The sequence below is a fragment of the Amia ocellicauda genome, chromosome 22 (assembly GCF_036373705.1).
Source record: "Amia ocellicauda isolate fAmiCal2 chromosome 22, fAmiCal2.hap1, whole genome shotgun sequence".
In the NCBI taxonomy this organism is placed as follows: Eukaryota; Metazoa; Chordata; class Actinopteri; order Amiiformes; family Amiidae; genus Amia; species Amia ocellicauda.
Window position 1 is genome coordinate 10,174,536 of NC_089871.1, and position 21,017 is coordinate 10,195,552.

Below are 21,017 nucleotides of genomic sequence, written 5' to 3' on the forward strand. Positions count from 1 at the left end.
TGAAAATTAAGAATATAAAATACTTAAGCAAAATAGTTAGCAGTTGACAGGCTCTCAGCTGAGGATGTTGGTCTACACCAAGTTAATGATGACTCCGACTGCCAGGATGAAGATCGCGCCACACACAGCCAACCCCCGGCGCACGACCAGCGACCTGAAGGGCAGCACCTCCCCCACGGTGAAGACAGACGTTCTTGCTACCTGTCCCTCTTCACCCAGACCCAGGTCAGTGTGGCTCCCCACAGGGTTGTGGTCCTCCATCTGCATCTGCTGCAAAGTGTCTGAACACACACAGACAAGCACAGCGCTACTCACCTCAACACACAGACAGAGCTACACACATGGATTCACACACTGATCTAAGCACAAACACACTCGCAGTTTGTCCCTTATTACCCCTGAGCTCACCGAGACATGAAGCGAGTCTGTACTTTACTATGAATTCTGCATTTTGCTGCATGTGTCTGTCTTTTAATCACTACTTACTCACGCTAAGCTTTCGAATTGAAATAAGAAGCAATAACAACTGAGGTACAAGAGCTTCCAAGACTAAGAAGCTCAACTTCAAATATATATGATATAGGATTACCTAGTTGGTTAAAGGAAAGGGGACAAGTGGTTTGGAATTATTATCTTGTTTCGGAAACTTGTATATCTACCATATTCATGATGTCACTGTCAAAACATTGAAGTGATTATGGCCTCTTTTTGACAATGTATCAGCCAAGTTTATAAATCATGAATGTTCAGATTGTTATTTTTATGTTGCTATTTTATAACTGAGCAGACGACTGCATTCATTGACTGCAGTATACAGTGTGTGCAGTGTGTGGGGACACAGGTGAAGTGGTCTTACCCATCGAGGGGCTGGGGGTCCTGAGGGCATTCTCTATGCCATTGTCTCTGTGGGGTGCATTCTGTGCCCCAGCTCTCAACAGTGCCTACAAAACACACAGGTCAGCTCTGCTTCTGCCATTCCAGTGTGACACAACTGTACTCTGATATAGGCAGGTCTGCACTTTATTAGTAGAGCACAACTGTACAACACCTGTCCCTCTGGATTTTCTTACTTTCTGGAAGATTGTGACCTAACTGATTGAATTCCAGGTTTGTGTGAAGAGCATCCCTATTCGTAGCTGTCTGGGTGACCCAGCTTGGTCCTCCTGCACTTCACTGTACTTTGGTACACATGCTTGTGTAACCCAGATACAATTCCTACAAACAGGAAGCTGTTAAGCTTTAATTAGGGAGTAACCAGACGTTCCGCCTTGATTGACACTCGCACTCACTGAGAAGGCGAGAGCATTCATTCTGGTCAGGGTTTTTCTAACGCAGCTTCTGCAAAGGAGTGGCGAGCCAACCTTAATGGACAAGGATTCACCTTGCTCTTTGTGGTAGGAGTATTGAGCTAGACTACACACAGCCACAAGGACATTGTTTCACTGGGACTTTCCAGTACTGGGTATATGGTACCATGATAAAGCATTATATTGTAATAAATGTGCTGGATGTTTAAGACAAAACTGTATTGATGCTCATTTTGTTTTCATTTCTAATTATTCTGACCTATCATATGGACCTAGGAAGAGGTGGGTTATACTTGCTTGTAGTTTCTACTTTGTCATCACCAATGTAAAAAGCCCCTGTTTGGTACCTCAGAGCCCATTTTGTTCCAAGACCTTAAATGTTCTGTGTTCTGTATATTGAAATGAATACATACATAAACATAAATAAACTACTGATCATCTCTGAGTGGGCAAGCCCATGTGAACGAGAGGCCCGGGGACTCACCTCCTCTGTGACCTTGTTCCAGTCCATTTTGATGATTAAGACAATTAAGAAGCAAGACAGGAGCACCACACTGCTTAGCAAGCCCGTCCACAGCCCTGTAGAGAGAAAACAAAGGGATGTTTCAGAGAGTGTAATTGGGGGGGGGGGGGGGGTCTTACAACAGATAACGTAATAACTCTACAATAATGTAATAACAATAACATATTGGCATTTATTACATTATGCGCATAATTACATTTTTTGTTAGGATAATGTAATAATTATACAGAACGTAATAAAATTAAAAATTGAGCACCCAACTGCCATCCGCATTTAAATCTGTCTGAACAATTATGATGATATTGGCAGGAAGGAAATTTCCATGATTGTGTTAATCTTGTAAAGTCCACCATTTAAAACACTTTTGATGTTACCACACATTATGATAAACCAGTAGACTTTGACACGTATGTCTCTTTCATAAAGGCAGAGGAGGTTTGGTCCTGGTCAACTACTTCTTGTGCCTCCCATTATTGTGTGGTTGGCAATATCACCTTGATTCCTCTATACATTGGTATTGTAAGGTGATACAACATGCAGTAAGAGGTGGTGATTAACTGTAACACATAATAGGTGTAATGTTATTTAGGCCTAAATAGGAAAGTATTTTTTCATTGTCCAATATACATTTTCAAATTAATGTGTGAATTCTTGATAGAGTGACTTTCAGTTAACACACTTTTGTTATTGTTTCTATCAGAAATATAATTAATATATTAAAAAGATATTAAAAACACAAATCAAAAGTGGCCAATTTTCTGTAGAATCCAAAATAAACCATATATTGAATGCAAGCTTTGCTTGTACTAACAATACCCTCTCAAAAAAATTAACCTTATAAACCTTATAAACAAACTACTAAAATGTATTTCATCCCATAATGCCTGAGGATGACCAAATTTTGCTTAATCTATAGAAATACACACTTGCTGATGTTAAAGGTCAGCCAAATTAGTTCAAAATACCATTTTCAATTTGTTTACCAATTAAACTATGTAACACAATGAATACAACATTTTTTTCAGTAACAAGAGGTCAGTAACATCTATGGTCTATTCACAAACATAGAAACGAAGACTATGGCATGCACCAAATCAAAAGCTGTAAATACATTAATGTGAAATCCCTGAATATATATGTTATTAGCAATTTATTTTCTCTCTCTTCTTCATTCAAAATAATTAACAGACAATACAGTTGTGACTGTTCTCCACTTAAATGTATGCTATTTTATAAAGTCTAAGCCAAACCTGGTTTTATGAAGTAGTGCAATATCCCCCAACTGTTTTAGTTTGAACACTCAACTTACCCAATGATTAGCAAATGACATGCCAGATACAGCTCAGGCATTTTAGATTCTGCCCATCTTATTATCATGTTAGAGAGAGATTTGGAAATATTGACATGTTGTCACCTCTCTATCATTGCTGCCGTTAGTGGCGAAGTCTAACAGCGATATGGCAAACAAAAAGCTTGTAGCATTACAATATATATATATATATATATATATATACACACACCGATCAGCCATAACATTATGACCACCTGCTTAATATTGTGTAGGTCCCCTTTTGCCGCCAAAACAGCCCTGACCCGTCGAGGCATGGACTCCAAGACGTTCGCAGCAGATCCTTTAAGTCCTGTAAGTTGCGAGAAGGGGCCTCCATGGATCGAATTTAACCTAGCTATTAGTTTGTCCAGCACATCCCACAGATGCTCGATTGGATTGAGATCTGGGGAATTTGGAGGCCAAGTCAACACCTTGAACTCGTGATTCATCAGACCAGGCCACCTTCTTCCATTGCTCCGTGGTCCAGTTCTGATGCTCACATGCCCATTGTAGGCGCTTTCAGCAGTGGACAGGGGTCAGCATGGGCACCCTGACTGGTCTGCGGCTACGTAGCCCCATACGCAACAAACTGCGATGCACTGTGTGTTCTGACACCTTTCTATCAGAACCAGCATTAACTTTTTAAGCAATTTGAGCTACAGTAGCTCGTCTGTTAGATTGGACCACACGGGCCAGTGTAGCCGATGCAGGTCGGAGCTCCCCGCCCGGGATTTAAACCGCGCACCATCGGCGCTCCTCCGAGCACTCCACACCACAGTGGCTCCAGCACAGTACAGTGTTAAGCCTTCTATGCTAAAAAGCCAGGCCTCCTACCACGGGAGGCTTACCACTGTACTACTTTTTACTGAGGGGTTATGTCACTTTGTAACGGCTCATTGTGCACGAATGAGGCCCATTACACCAGCCTTCGCTCCCCATGTGCATCAATGAGCCTTGGCCGCCCATGACCCTGTCGCCGGTTCACCGCTTTTCCTTCCTTGGACCACTTTTGATAGGTACTGACCACTGCAGACCGGGAACAGCCCACAAGAGCTGCAGTTTTGGAGATGCTCTGACCCTGTCGTCTAGCCATCACAAGTTGGCCCTCAGAGTCACTCAGATCCTTACACTTTCCCATTTTTTCTGCTTCTAACATATCAACTTTGAGGACAAAATGTTCACTTGCTGCCTAATTGTTACATCAGCTCTCCACACTTCCCCAGTTCGCCTACAGAGGTCATCATCACCAGAATTCTAACCCTGTCTCTCTCTTTCCCCAGCACAACTATCAATCATCCAGTTAACATTCCTCAGCACCATGTGTACATTCACCATCAACACTCAACTCCCATTGGTTCAGCGCCACACATCGCTGTTCCCTGTCTTCCCCTGTTTTGTATTTAAACCCTCAGTTAGTTTCATTCTATGCTAAGTCTTGTCAATTCTCCTGCTTTTCTAAGCGACCCTCCAGTTTACTGATCTCCCGTTTACCAGACCTTTGTTTACTCCCCGTGTTTGACTCCTGGATTGCCCACTGACTGTTTGTACACCCGATCGATCTACCTACTGCCTGTGACCTCTACCACTGCTTTTACCTTGCCTCTATTGCCTTGTTTGCCAGCTTTTTTTGAGTCCATCTCTTCTTTGGCTGTACATAAGGCAGCTGTGACACTAATATATCCCACCCACTGACCGGTGCCATGATAACGATATTATCAGTGTTATTCACTTCATCTGTCAGTGGTCATAATGTTATGGCTGATCGGTGTATATATCTACACACACACAGATGGGTGACAAAGGAAAAAACAACATAAAGTGTTTCAGTAAGATGTTGGGCTACTATGAGCCCCAGAACAGCTTCAATGCTCTTGGCACAGATTCTACGAGTCTCTGGACTCTACTGGAGTGATGGTGTCTTGGTGTCGCCACACATGCCCTCGCCCACTTGTCAAGAATATGGTGAAGAATGACTCATCTGACCAGACCACTTTTTTCCACATCTCTGTAGACCAGTGTCTATGGTTTTTGCACCATTGAACTCTCACATGTGCATTTGTCTTTGTAATGAGGGGTTAATGCACTCCAACCGTACTATAATATCCCTCTCTGTGTCATTCTCGACACTGTTCTTGCTGACACAGTCTGATCATGTGCTGCATTCACATTCTCAGTCACCTGGGAAAGAGTTGCTCTTCTGTTTTTCTTTACATATTGCAGTAATGCATGAGCATTATCTCCAACCCTATTTACTGATGTCTTTCCCATAGATCTAAATGCAGATGTAACTTTAGTCACTGTTCCTGTTGAAACACTAGCCAGTTGAGCAGTTTTTCTTATTTGTGCACCACAGCCAGAGCGGAGCTGGAGCTGGCAGTGCTGGAGCCGAAGCTGAGGTCATGGAGCTGTTCCACTCTCCCCCCCTTCCATAAAACTACCGGACAGTTCAGTAAAATACAAGCCGGCTGGCAACCCTAATTGCCACAGACATCTTTACAATTTCATTTTTACAACAGTTATTTACATAAAAGAAATAAAAAGGACACTTTATAAATAATGATCGCATCCTAGTTTGCACTGTCTTTTTGTGGCTCCGGAGCTGGAGCTGGTTAAAAGCAGCCGGAGCTGGGGCAGCAGTGTGGAGCTGCATTGGAGCCACTCCAGAGCCGGAGCCAGCAAACCCGGAGCACTGCCATGTTTGGAGGCATCTGCATTTGTTATGTTCCTCCACTCATTTAATCAGGTTTTTGCTTTAATTTGTCACCTGTCTGTACACATATACAGTTAACTATATTAACTATATTGGCAGTTGTAAGCCGAGTTTTCATTAAAGGCAAAGAATAATAATTGGGATAATGACCAAATACTTTTCTTTATACTGTATTAATCTCTTTTCACATGTAACACATTAGATAATAAAAATGTAAATGGGTGGCATTTGTGTACTCATTTTTGAGTGTTATTACATTATCTATATAATTATTACATTATCTTAACAATTTTGTAATCATGCGGATAATGTAATAAATGCCAATAACATAATAAGTTATTATGTTATCAGTAAAAAAGTGATTATGTTATTAGTAGGGACATTTTATTAAATTATCAGAAAATGTATTACGTTATCAGTATTAATACGTTATAAACTGCAAATGATTACATTATTGTAGGATGATAAGCAATCGTGATATTACAGTAACTGGGCGTGCTGGATCTTTCCTTACCAATGATTCCCATGTGTGCAGCAAACATTAGGGAAACTCCAATGGGAAGACCGATCAAATAGTATCCCCCCAGTATAGCTATCGCTCCAAACTTCTGCTTGCCAGCCCCCTTCACCACTCCCGTGGTCACACACTGGAGAGAGGAGACTCACAATCACAACAACACTAACACTGAAGTATCGGACACTGGGTAGGTACTTAAATTCACCATTTAAACTGAAATTAATTAGTGTATCAACTTAACCTCAAGTCTTTGACAAAGTGCTATTGCTGCTGTGTTGCTGAGATATGACAGTACAATCTTTAAAAACAATGTATCTTTGTCTTGCTCTGTCCTTTATGTTACTAGCCTTTATGTGTAGGATTTTATTAGGAAATAGCAAACAAAATAATTTTAAATAGCTGATTTTACAGAGGAGCCCTGTGAGGTGTAAGGAAAAGTAGAATAGCTGGTAAAATCAACAGGACGTGAATGGAATGGAAAGGTTATCTCACCGCTGTTGCATCAAAGATGTGGAACGGAGCGTACAGAACCATCACCTGTGGAACCCTGTCTTGAATATCCCTGTGGGCAGACGGACAGGCCTAGATTCAACCCAAACTCAGAGGCATGCATCAAGTACAAATTGTAAACTTGGTATTTGAGGTCTGCTTCTAGTTTAGTGGCTGAACATGCTGATGTTTCTTCATAGAGCTCTTAGGGCTAGATGTACTATGAAAGGCCAGTGCCAGTTTTGGGCGGATTAGCAGTTAGGGATCCGGACTCTGGATTAGTCATTGTGGGTTCAAATTATAGGTCGGTGGACACAATGTACTGATTTACCCTTTTGCAAAGTACTTTAATAATGAAAGGTACTGCTCTAACAATAATAAAAACTACAATTGGGAAAAGAGGTTTGACAAATAAAATCAGTGAATATATATTGTGGCGCAGTGCCAGGTGGGGCACAAAATGGCTGCCCAGAAGGTCACTGTAAATGCTTAAGAGCACCTGAGCTGCAGGACTCCCCTGATTGGCTTGGCACCTGCAGACGGGCAGGACTCCACACTGTATAATAAATATCACCTCCGTTCACCACATCCCTGCCTGTGTGTGTGTCCTAGACTCCTCCAATATATTGAACAACGTGCCCAACCCCACATGGTGCCACAATATATAATCTGTGTTAATCTGCTCTGCAGCTCCATGGAGAAGAGAGAGCGATAAAGTGACTCACGGGTCATCAGTGAAGACGTAGGCGATGACATCTTTTGTCCCCCCGATTATAGCAGCTACAAACGCTGAGAGTAGAACTGCAAGGAAAATCCTGACACCTAACTAACAGTCTATAACATGCAATAGGTAGGAATGTATAGCTTCTGGGGCTACATTTCAGGTCCTTCTTAGATTATTAATTTTACCCTACAGATCTCATTGCTTTTCTCATTTTGAGCACAGAACACTTTATAGCATTGTACACTGATAAACCATTGGGAGATTTAGACATCGGTTAGGAGAAATTAATGATTCTTGTTTTGTACCAGTTGTGTCCTGCTGAAGAATATGCAGGTGTGTTCACTGTCTACAGTAAAGGCCTGTATTCTTCAAGATCCATTTGTGGCTTTATAGAGAAAGTAGCATTATTCATTGTGTGTTGCCATCACTGTAACCTCCCTGTGATTTCCATTGTTGCTGTTCACATCCTGACAAGCTTTTATGTACTGCATTATAATTTAGTTGGTGTTTGGCACACAGATGCAGGAGACCTCAGAACAGACAGCCCCGGTGCGTGAACACAAGCTGACTTGAGAGTGTGATATTTAAAAACATACCATAAATCAAAAGGAAAATTTCTAAATAGTAACAACACATGGTGACAGATAAATCCTTGTCCACTAAACAACAACTCACTCTTTCCCCCTCTCTGTGTGTCTAAGGATTGGACACCTAGTAGTGGATAATTCAAGGAGTCCAGTAGCTCCACTCACTCACCTGCAGAAGCAATGCCTATTTTGGCCGAAAGTTTTGCTTTCTCTGTGTTTCCAGCCCCCAGGGCATTGCCCACTCGCACACTGACAGCCACACTGAAACCAAGAGGGAACTGCCAGGGGAATAGAAACACCATTCAAGGTAAGGGTTTGGGCGGGTTATAAAAAATGCAACTATATTACACTGTAGTCAAGCTTGCATGCAGCAGGAAAAACCTACATTCTGTAAAGGCTTAAAAGAAAAATGTACTCTCTATGATTGGAGCATTGACAACACACTGTGTGACCATCTGGGATCACCAATACATTGACACAGATGTGACACTCCCCTGAAGGCAGATACCAAGCAACGATGGCATGTTTAAAGTCGGTATCGCTATTAGGTGCATTTCTTGGGGTATTGGCACATATACACTTTTCATTTGCAACCTAAACACTCTGCTTAACACTAGCCTCGTCTGGAGACAGAAAAATAAAAAGCTAAATCCTGTTCATTCTCAGTGTGATAGTTGAACCGCACATTCAAATTCACTTACCATGTATGCAATGTTGATCAGTTGGTGAAAGGCAGAATGCGATCCCAATTCCACTTCGCTCACCATTCCTGCGAAAGAGATGGAATGAATGATCAGAAAGCTTACAGACTGATGTACAGATCAGAATCCATGTGTTGTCATGTGTCACAGAGTAGCTCCTTCTCGCATATGTTCGTCTCTGAACTTAAGGTTCAGTGATATATTGCCATTGTCAAAGCCCTACAAATGCAGAGACATTTTTTTAAATTGAGTTCTTGTTTATTATTCAACATCAAGTGATAGAGATAATATCAGCCTTAGTGAAGCATGCCTCCTGACCTGACAGGAATTCTCCGAGCTCAAAGGCCCACCACTCCAGGCACAACATGAGCATACTGGGAATGGCCAGGTGGATGAAGGGACCCCATTCCTGCAAACACTCGGTGGACCAGCCTGCAGGGGGAGCCAGAGAGTCAGGGCCTCACAGAGCATTCAGAAAAATCTCTAAACATTACATTTTGACCCAGGTTAGAGACGGTACTGGCCTTCTGCCAACTAGTTAATCTCACGCCAATGTCTTTTCTAGAGCATTTTCCTCACCGCCCCATGTCGCCATGTGCAGTTTCTTCCAGATGATATACGCATACAGCAGGATTGCGAGGGAGTACTGGGAGAGACTGTTGGCCGCCGCCGATCCGCTGCACAAAGGAAAAATACTGTTTATGTCGCTGGATCCATAATCCATCACATGTATGGTATATAAACACACCAGTCCTATAAATAGACATTTCGCAAATGGTTAAAAGAAAGCTTTTCATTGTTTTTCACTAGAGCAGCAAATGCTCAAGCTACACAATATTTCGTTCCCGTTTATATAATTTAATCTTTTCCTTGAACACAAGTCCCAGTGGGTATTCAAACACCCTAGACATGTCCACCTCACCAATGTCAATCTTTCTTGTTCCTAATCAAAACCAATTATTTATGGCCTGCTTAATAGTGTGCACAAATACTCACTGGAAGCATTTCTCATAGGGCTACAGTGTCTATGGAGCACAGTTTCCTAATCCTAGTACTGGAGACCCACTAACTTGCCTGAGGCTTTTACAAACTCCACAAAATGAATCTGAACCTATATATTGTTTTGAGGGCACTCTGCTGTAGATTCCCAGCATCAACGAAAACAGAAACACAGATTCTGACAAGCAGCTCGACAAAACTTACGCCACTCCCAGATCTAGCACAAACATAAAGATGTAGTTTATAAGGGCGTTTAAAACATTGCCCACCACACCAGTGATAACCTGAGGCCAGATAATACCCTGGAAAAAAGAAAGAAAGAAAGAAAGAAAGAAAGAAAGAAAGAAGACATTCAATATTAAGTCTTAGAGCAATGTAGAGGTTTACAATAGATGTTATGAGCATTAGCAATTTACTCAATTGTTACTCCACTTATGTTGCCTACTACTGTTATAACAGCCTGTTATTAAGAAGAAAGACGTCACTGAGTGAAATAGCTGGCATCGTTTGAGAACTAGCAGTAGGCTCTGATTTCATTGCTCAGTCTTTCACAGTACAAAGATTACTGGGATCTAATTGAAGACAGTTTGTGAGATGATGAACAAGTGGAGATTATAAAGAGCCCACCTTGGAGCCAACAGTTAAGCATGGAGGAGGTTCAACTCAGATCTGACATATGCTCAAGTGGTGTTTGAAAACTGACAGTGTAGTAATGCAGCAAGGTACATACAGGGAGGTTGTGCTAAAATACTAAAATAATTGAGAAACAAATTAATTGAATTGAGCACGGTCAAGGTTTTATAACTAGGTGTGGCAGTGGTCGGAAGTGTACCGACACTGCCATCAACGACCCTGCCCCTCACCAACACGTCAGTCGTTGCATTCTCTCTTGCCATTTTGGAAGTGGATTACAAGTATTTTTTAAGGTAAATGATCTCACAACATTAGTTTATTATGAATTAATTTATTATAAAGGTTAATATGTTTCATTTTTTAGTTTCTTACACTTATTTAACATTATTTATCTCTCGCTGACTTCCATTGGAATGCAACTTTTTATGATAAGTATTCCTATGGAGAAATGGGTTTAGTTTTACACAGTTTCAGATAGCTTGTCATTTTCAAGAACGCATCCACTGTGTTAAGTGAGAACCTCCCTATACAAATATTAGGCTAATCCATGTTTAATAGTATTATATCATCTTATTTGAGTAGGTTTCTTAAATGTGCTTTTTGCATTTAACACGTTTGTTTCCTTACCCATCACAATAGACAAAAAGCATTTCTAAGACTCTAATTACAGAACTGTCAGTGGTTCGTTATGATAAAGTGTGAAAGGTCAAAATACCAAGATCCTCAGACCTGATTCCGTAGGTATCTTGCTTGCAGTTGACTGAGGAATGCTGCCTTCAAAACAAATGTAAACATATGGGCAAATGGTGGGTTAGAATGGGTTTGTACACACCCAGGCAAGAGCAGGTATACTGTATACTTGTTTAAGCCAACGGCTTCATTACCAAAGTACCAAAAGCGCTGTAGAACATTCCCTTGTGACACATAGTTTAGATAATTGAGAATGTATTACTATAATTAGAGTGGCTGCACCATTTGTATATTGATTCAATTTGGCCTCCGAGATGCACATTTTGAGAATGTCACTGAATCATCGAATTGTTGATCTTTCAGTCTGAACACCGTGTTTACGGAATAGAGATTTCAGTATAATACTCACCGGAAGAGCGGGCATAAATATCTTCACATAAAGCTGCGCCAATCTGCAAAAGAAGTGCAGGATGAAAAATGGAGCAAAAGAGACAGATAGTGAAATAGGTAAAGGGCTGGAGCCGGTGAACAGAGTTATAAGGGCAATCCAGAAATTGAGGTCAAGGAACAGGCAAGTAGTCTAAGTCAGTAAACAAAGGAACAAGCTAAGGTCAGGAACAAGGGGAATCAATAAACTGTTGAACAATCTTGGCTGCTGTTAATGCCAGTATGATTTGATGGAAAATTCTGCTTATCGAAGGCTGTGATGATGGTCCCAAATCCTCACTGCTACATTGTTGCATTTTCCCTGTTGCCAGACACAACATTGTCACTACCTTTATCTCTGCTGACAGGGCCGCATTTCTGACATTGGCATAGTAATGTTATTTATGATTAGATCAGTAATTAACAATATTCAATTTCTGTCCAATCTATATCGTGCAACAACTCTTCATCATCATACCACTGCAACACGTTTTTCCTTTCAAAGAAGGTGCGCTGATGTCTTTTTCTCATCTGCCATCTGCCAACTCTTAACTAATTTAGGGGACCTTGTGAGGTCTCCTAAATATTGGTCATTTTAGGAGTACTTTTAATTCTAAATAATCATTTTGAATAGCTTTTAAACCTAAGAGTAAAAGTAGGACCAAATGTATGTCACTCTCAGATATTTCATGCACTTAGGACCGATTTCTCACTCTCAGAGGCTTTATGAATACAGGCCCTGAGCTAACTGATACAGAAGGACAAGTAATTCAAATCATCACATGCAACCCCCTCCTCCCTTCTCTGCACTCCTCAATGGTGTGCACAGAGTGGGTCCCTCGAGCCTCAGCCAGGCCCTGGCCTGAGCTGACCTGGCCACCTCGGGGCTCTGCTTCGCAGCCAGCAGGATGGGCTCTGTGTTGATGAGAAAAGCCCAGCAAGGGAAGCAGGCCAGCAGCAAGATCAGCACCCCTCTCTGCAGGATGACCCCCACACGCTTCAGATTACAGCTGCCGAAGGTCTGCAGCACAAACAGGGTCAGTACAGGGTCAGGGGCCGCGGGGGCCATGTTTTGCACCTTTACTCCTGTGATCTCAATGGGGGTGTGTGCTTCTCGTGTGTGGATCAGAGGAAAACACATCAGACCCAGCGCAGGGGATGTATCTACATAAATAGGTAGCAATACAGAGATATAATTCACTTTTACTGACTAAAGGCAGTAACATTTCTGGGGGAGATTTTTATTTTATTTTTATAAAATATGACTAAAACACACAAGGAATTAAGACCTCAGCCCCTTACCTGAGATATAAGTGTGTCACAGGCAGACGCTATGCCTAATCCAATGGAGAACCCTGTAATGTTTACAACCTAGAATACAGGATGAGGAGGGAAACGAAATGGCATTAGAAACAAGACACTATGTGGAAAAGTCTTCAGGTCACATGAGAATGCATCCAGATCCATATACTACCCACTTCCGCCCATAGCTTTGTGTGACTGATGTGTGTGGAACCAGAGGCATGGAAGCACTCTGTTACAGGTGGATTTTTTGCATGTCACCCATTCTTATTGTTAATCCCCTGTAACCCTGCTACGTGCTTTAATGCCACATATAAAACAAGCATCATCTATTTCACTGTTGACTTGTGATCGAGGGAGACGGCTGATTACTTACTGAAGCGGCCAACGCAACGGCAGCTAGCTCGGTCTTGCCCAGATGGCCACAAAACACAGAACTAACAACGTTTATCATAAAGACCAATAGCTGGTAGATGAACTGGGAAAAGGAGAAGGTTGTGAAACACCATACAACGTCCATTTCCAATACAGTTACAGCATGCGCTTACCTAACTAAGGAGCAGTTGCCCAGATGTACCTGTAACATACTGAAGAATCCAGTATAATGATCTATATTATCATTATCATTAAAGTAATACTGGCATGTTAAGGGTTAAACAATTCTGTTTTGCAAAACAAGACGAGATAAGGTTCTGCTGACTCTCTCAGTGTCTGTTTGTGGGTTTCCTGTTTTTCCACCTAAGGCCAGACATGTATTGGAGATGATGGAACATCTGTTTGATGATGAGAACCAACAGTCATATGCACAGCCCAAAAAGTGTATAAAACCTGTGATAAACGTGTAAACCTTTGAGGCTCAACTGAGGTTCGGGCTCCCATGCTGGCATGTCAATATATATATTATTTTATGTACTTCGAATCCTCCTTCACTTCTCTAAAAGGTTCTTCACATACAGTTCTACATTTTCAAATGCCTTTATGTAGGGATATAGCACCTTTTGAGATTGCTGTGTAACCATGAATGTAAATTGTGGCCTAGATATGTATGAATGCAAAAGACAGATTATTACAGATTAAATCAAATTAAATCTCAAATATCTAAAAATCTAGGAACAAGCTGCCAGCAAAATATAACTATGCGCTCTTGTAGTGTGTTTATGTGGGAAAACATCTGTCCTGTGTGTTGACTGTACTTGTAGGCAGGCTTTATGATGGTAGAGTCATCATAACTGTCATAAATGTCAACACAAACAGCATGCTTTTACGATGGTGAGATTGTATTTTGTTTTAGGACACGAAGACCCACCATTTGAAGCTCAGCTTTTGGGTGATCTGTATTTGAAAATTAAATGAAATAAAGATAGAGAGTCTTACCACAGGTCCTGCTATTTTTACAATCTGGACAAGCTCCTCTTTGTAGTTGATCGGTATTAAAGCTTGCAGACGTCGCAGACAGCTACTGCAAACCTTCCCGGCACTTGAACTCGATTTGGTCGAGGTTTTCTCTAAATGAAGACTGCCGTTTGAATCCATGTTCTCGTCCATTTTCCAAACCCGGAATAATCTCTGCACAAGACAGACGACAAAGCAGTCTCTGTGCTTACTGACAGTTTTTCTGTTAATGGATTGATGACCCTACTTGGCTTGGTGTACCAGCCTGTTTTTCTTTAATGATTATTCCATGTTGGATTAATCATGTAGCCTTTATAGAGGGATATTAAACCATAGCCTTGGGGTTATATCTGGGGCTGGTAGCAAAAATGGAACAAGATAAAAGGGGCAGTTATGGTAAATGAAAAAGGAAAACCCATGCAGGAATAACATTTCAACTGTCCTATTCGATATATCACAATGAAACATATAAAATTAATTTACACAGCAACAGTGTAAGTAGTTTAAGCAGTGACTCATACTGGCCCAGTGACAGTCAGACAGACACGTATGCTTCACTTTCACTCACAAACTCTTAAAACAGTTACTAATTCTTCAGGTACCAGCAGAAACTAGTTCCAGGCAATGTGATGCAATGACAAAGTAATATTCAACCCCCGCCTTTACAGCAGAAAGTTGCTTTGATGCAAATTGTACACAATGAAAACCAAAACATAATTCACAGTTTTTCTATGGTTTCCACTAGGTATATGATGTGCTCTACCAATATACAATGTGGCAAAGGTAAATCCCAGTTAAACAGCTGTCTTATCTTAAAGGGGTACTTCGGTATTTAGGCATTTTTGCATCATTTCTAACTCACCCAGAGTCATACAAATGCATGGATACCTTTTTAATTATGTGCATCCAGTTTGAAGGAATTGCTGGAAATAAATGTTGCCAAAGCCAGCTAATAGATCTTGTAAATACTTAAAAGCTGGATGGATAGCACATTCCTTCAAACACAGAATTAAAAAGGTGCATGCATTCGTATGACTCTGGGTGAGTAAGAAATCAGGATAAACTGACAAAATACCAAAGTATCCCTTTAAGATTAAGTGATCTATATGGTGGGTGGCAACTCTTACGACCTCTATGAAGTTGATTCCTTATTTTTCAGAAAAGTAATGGTTCCTTAATCCTTTTTTTTAATAAGTCATGGTTACATATTACTTATTTCTGATTTCTCAAAATAAGTAATAGTTATTCATAATGGATACATATTTCTTGTTACTGTTTTGAATTTTTCTGCAAAATAAGTAATGTTTTTTATTTTTATTTTGTGGTTTTCGGTTACTCAGTTACTACAGTGCTGATATATTTCCAGAAAGAAATTTGAGAAATCATTTATAGGACGCTAACTAAAATTCAGGTCTCGACCACACTGCACCAAGCTACCTTCAGACCCTCGTCTCCCCAAACATCCCTCCAGGCCACTGCGGTCTTCTGGGGCCAAAATCTGAATTCTTATTCTTCTCTCAACTAGGGTTATCTGGGATCTTTGTCTCTGCTGTGGTGACTCAGGTACTGCTGTCTGAATAATGACAACCACTGTTCATCCAATAGTACACACAGTGCGAGGAACCAAAGTGTGTTATTTTAAAGATATATAGGCTAGTAATTATAATGCATGCATTCCTATATTAAAACCTACATAAATCAATAATATAAAACATAATTTATCAATTTAACTATATAACCTCAAATGTCTGATGTATGTGTTTGATGTGTCATAGGAGTTCACAAACCTTTAATTTAATTACTGGGGTTTATTATTTTACTTTTTTATGGTTTGTGTATTTAGTTTTTTTCTTTAATTGCATGAAAACACATTATGCGTGTCTCATGTTTCTTTATTGCACCTGTGTATTTTAATTATGTATTCGATTATTTTGAATTCACTGAGCACCAGCACCTGCACCGATTGGCAATCCTGCCGCCGGTGGTTCTGTTTAGAAAGGACTGCTTAATTGGATTAGTGCAATTAAGAACAGAGTGACTGGACAAGGACCGACCTGACGTTTTGGTAATTATACTTAAAATGTTTTGCCTAATGCCTACTACTACCTATAGTTATAATATGTGTTGAAGGGCAGTGGAAATTGCTTTTGCAGTGACTCCCTTAATGTTTTTATGTTTTTGCTCCATTGCCCGGTCCCTTAAAATTCAGCCAATCGGAGCACCGAACTGCCATGCCTGGAGATAATGAACTTCCTGAGTTTGTAAATAAGTTTACCCTGGCATTTTATATATAGGTTGGTGCTAGAAAGGTTATAGTTTAGGTCCAAAAAACAGAGTAATTGTTTTATTATTTATATGATTGTGTGCATGCAGCAAAATATAAGTAGACATGTTTGTAATAATAGATGGTACATATTGAGAATAGCAATGTTAATCTGTTAGCCAGCAGAGTAATTATTTACTGCATCACCATGCAGTCATAATGCAAACTGTGTTGATTTATAATATATTAATTATTACCATTCTCTATTCTCCACCCTCCTGTATTTGCAGCTCATACTCAAGGCAACCAGACATGTCCAGGAGTAACGGGATTCCTCTCTTTATCGTCTGAAGTTGGTGCAGAGGTCTTGAGGTAATTTATTGGTCAGTCTCAACACATGAGATCCGCACTGAAGCTCAATGTGACCTTCATCCTCAAGGTGCTCTAGTATCCCGATGAGAGCCCTTACTCTCAGAGCAAACTTCCGGAATCCAACACTGTCACCAGGTCAAATGGTGGGCTAAACCATCAGTTCACCCATCCTCTGCAGGGCTAACTGATGAGGCTGTCCAAAATATTGAATGAGAGCAGCCATGGTATCTGAGTAGGGGTACTGGGACTTACTGTAAGTGTCCGCTTCCTCAAACTTCAGATGATCAAGCACTATCTGATATTTGAACATCTCTGTAGCATCCTCTTGGAGAATATTCTCCAGAGAGATCCTGAGCCTGGCAAACTCCCTGGGATTGTCAAGAGCGAAATCAGGAATAAAAGGTTTGGGACCCCTATATGATCTCTCCTGATGGGGCCCGGGGTCATTGAGGTGAACATACCATCCTGGATTGGTGGGGAGGGCATGTGGCTTAAACGAAGGACCAATTTGTAATGGAGGTAGATATAAGAGTTAAATAGCTAATAGTTCAAAGGGTGTGATTGTTGTGGGGCATCGGTAAGACTGCACAATTCTCATTAATTCCAAATAGTGTCCCTTTATTACGTCACTAGCACTGCATCCAAAACAGTGTCTTCAGTAATTGTAATATTAACTTTGATGTATACAGTGGGGGGGAAAAAGTATTTGATCCCCTGCTGATTTTGTACGTTTGCCCACTGACAAAGAAATGATCAGTCTATAATTTTAATGGTAGGTGTATTTTAACAGTGAGAGACAGAATAACAACACAAAAATCCAGAAAAACGCATTTCAAAAAAGTTATAAATTGATTTGCATGTTAATGAGGGAAATAATAATAAATAATAAATAATGCCCGATGCCTTGTTTCCAAGAAAACAACCAGTTTCTGCATCTTCCATGTGTGCATTGACAACGGCCTGTTTTTGGGTTGGACCACAGAACAGCCTCACGTTTTGATTGGGCCGTATCTGTCAGAAATGTGACATTACACCCTGTCTATATTCAGAGAGCGAGAGATGCAGACACGTGCAGCTATCACTTTCAAGTCGAAAGACAACCATTACCGAATGGGAAGAGCCTTCTGACCTGCCAATCATGTGAAAACTTTTATCAAAGCTACCCAGTAGGGGCCCTGGTGGGAGGAGGAGTCCTTCTACCATGCCTGGGAAGTGTCTCCGCCTCACAGTAGCAACCTGCCATTTCTTCTTTCACTGCCGTGAAGCAGACATGTGCTGCTTTGCAGGAGAGTTGGATTAATGCCTGAGACAAATCTTTTGATTTAACTCAGAGCTTTCTTTCTCTCTATAGAGGTAAGTTTTGTGCTGTAGTATCCTCACACATAGAGCTGACTTTAGCTCCTCCACAAAGATCTACTGTGTAAATGACCTCTTTGTACCATCTTTGTATCAACCTCGAAAATTCCTTGTCGACACATCAGTGACAGTGACTATGGTCACCCAGTGCCAAATGTGACACCATCTGGACAGAGAGGGAATTGACACAGGGCTGATGGAAGGCCCCTCCATCACCATGCCCACCGTCACTGCCCTTACAGGAGGAGACGCTCTCCTAAAAGCTGGTCTCGGCCTACATGACTGACCTCCTCCGCAAAAAGGGAAAAAAGTGATAGGGAGATCACTGGGGACTATGGTGGCTAGATGTCATCTGTGTCTGACACAGGCTAAGTTGCTAAACTTGGAGAAGTCCATCCTCCTCGAAGCAAAGATTACGCCTGGTAAAACTTTCAGGACAGCTGTCGACCTGAGAATAGAACGCTCAGCCAAGGCGAAGGACACGGCGTCAAAGTAAGCTGACCTTCCACAGCCGAGAAGGCAGCCCCAGTCGCACTGCTGGCCCTACCCACAGGGAACAAAAAAACCCTGGCAGGCGCAGGCCGACAGCTGGTGGCCAAGTTACCAGCATAGAGGCCAGACGCAGGCCAGAGGTAAAAATAGGGTTTTCAGCTGGAATCCTAAGGGGAGAGGCGAGCCCTGCAACCCCCCTGTTAAACTGCAAAGAGAATGTCCCTGAAAGAGACTAAAGACAATGAGCTACAGATACACCCTCCATTTCCACTCTGGCCCTCCCCCCTTAGGGGAGTGCTCACCACTACTGTCGGATGCCCAGAAATGGCAAGAACTCTGGCTCAGGAGATCGCAATAATGCGAGAAAAATTAGCTGTATGACAGGTGGACCGAGAGAAATCGCGAGAGGGGTTCTACTCACAATACTTCCTTAAGACCTATTCTCGATCTGAGGGGTCTCAACATGTTTCTGAAGAAAATTAACTTCTGCATGTCGACTGCACAGTGTATCCTCCAGTCAGTCTGACATGGCAACTGCAGTTCGACTCTATAGCTATACTTGCCCACATGTCAGAGACAGGATCGAGTCACTGAAGTCTTGCCTCATGCCATGCAGAAGAGGCTAGACTATCCAGCTAATTTACTTTCAAAACTGTCGAGGCGGCCAGCAATGATCCCGAAAATCCTTCCCCTCAGACTCAGGATGATGCGTCCACTACATCGCTGGGAAAATGCCTACGGGCTGCACCCAGCAAGACACAGACACTGCCGACTGACAAAAGCTGCAAGCTGTGTCACTGGCGCTGCGCTACTTCCAGCATGTCCTGTCGACAATGGTGGCTTACATCAACCACCAGAGGGGGCATACGCTCACCTGGACTGCATCGTGCGCGTGCAAACTTGTCCTGTGCCCACAGGAGAAATCTCCAATCTACCAGGGCAATACATCTGTCAGGTGTGTCCAACACAGTGGTGGACCTCCGCTCTCGGGGAGGACCGGACAGCTTCGAATGGAGATTGAATCCTCAAGTGGTAGAGTAGATCTGGGAGAGACTGGGATGAGCTCGAGTCAACCTCTTTGCTACTGAGGCAATGACTCAGTGCCCCTGTGGTTCTCACTGAAAGCAAGAGGGGGTCCCCTGGGTGTGGATGCCTTCCTCACCCATGGCCTCGGGCATTGAAGGTCACAATTCCGGATTTACTTTTAAAAGCATGCTGTGTGTTTGGCTGGAGTTGCTGTCATCTACTGCTTTTCATCACTGGACATATTAGTACATTTGTAGTTTGTGTCAATTAAGTAATTTAGAAGTCAGCCAGAACAAACAGCTGCATGTACTGTATAAGCAGGGCTTAGAGCCACTGACTGTGTCTTTTCAATTGAATCTCTCATGCAACCACCTGTATTTAATGTATTTCTATGTCTACAGTCTTTTCTCCTACAATTCGCAGCCTGATTAGATTAATGCATATTGTAGTTGCCTTTCATTGCCTGAAAATGTGCAATGCTACTTGGATCAAACATCCCTATACATCTGCTTCTGATAAAACATTTAAATGATCCCCCCAGTAATAACAATTAGAATTGGCAAGAAATGAGCATTCTAAAACAGAACAACATGATCCTCTATTTGACTGTGTTGTGGAGGCGCAAGTTTGAATTTAAATACTGTACACACACACTGAGAGGGGGAAAGACATTCTGATAAATGTTAAATAATGCCATATATATGCTAGTAATAATGTGCCATTGAATAACATGTCCTGTCATTTTGCTGAATGTCTTTGAGAGAAATTGAGAAAGGGAGTAGCAGTAGTAATAACAGTAGTGCTTTAAAGTCTGTTTTAGTAAAATAGTGTTGTTATGTGTGGAAATGGCACTGAACTGAAACCTGAATTAAGTAAATTATTTAGAAGTCATTAGGAACTCAGGATGGAACAAAAAGCCAGGTGCAGGAGCAAGGACTTCTGGTGTGAAGTATGAGAAGTTTTTGTTACTTTTGGTGAATGTTTTGTACAACCATAGAGAAGTTTACAGCACTGCACCGTTTTGCACAATCTGCACCGAGGGCAGGAGGAAGGGGAGACCATGCACTGCCACAGTAACAATTATAATAATAATGTGAAACTGGTCTCTTCCTAGATTTTAATTTTAAAGTGAAGGATAGGTAGCAGGTTTTTGAATATTTTATTATTGAATATTTGTA

General features: G+C 41.5%; 1 protein-coding gene across 1 annotated transcript; it reads right to left on the bottom strand.

The window, feature by feature from the left end:
• Positions 1 to 72: 72 nt before the first annotated feature.
• Positions 73 to 14,483, bottom strand: LOC136718533 (multidrug and toxin extrusion protein 1-like). Its single transcript, XM_066696284.1, has 17 exons — positions 14,313 to 14,483; positions 13,315 to 13,416; positions 12,939 to 13,007; positions 12,509 to 12,657; positions 11,620 to 11,662; positions 11,250 to 11,294; positions 10,092 to 10,189; positions 9,468 to 9,565; positions 9,207 to 9,320; positions 8,889 to 8,956; positions 8,357 to 8,465; positions 7,602 to 7,677; positions 6,880 to 6,949; positions 6,385 to 6,517; positions 1,792 to 1,886; positions 857 to 941; positions 73 to 281 (listed from the first exon to the last, which is right to left on the bottom strand). Exons 1-17 carry the CDS (start codon positions 14,481 to 14,483, stop codon positions 73 to 75), a joined length of 1,734 nt encoding a protein of 577 aa, XP_066552381.1.
• Between the last annotated feature and the right edge of the window lie 6,534 nt (positions 14,484 to 21,017).

What these genes read in the sequence shown, in the direction of transcription:
- LOC136718533 (XM_066696284.1), bottom strand. Translation starts at nt 14,483, where the DNA reads ATGGACGAGAACATGGATTCAAACGGCAGTCTTCATTTAGAGAAAACC. An exon ending in TAAAAATAGCAGGACCTGTG is followed by an intron (nt 13,417 to 14,312) that starts GTAAGACTCTCT and finishes TCCTTTTCCCAG; the next exon opens with TTCATCTACCAGCTATTGGT. An exon ending in ACATCTTTGATGCAACAGCG is followed by an intron (nt 6,518 to 6,879) that starts GTGAGATAACCT and finishes TCCTCTCTCCAG; the next exon opens with TGTGTGACCACGGGAGTGGT.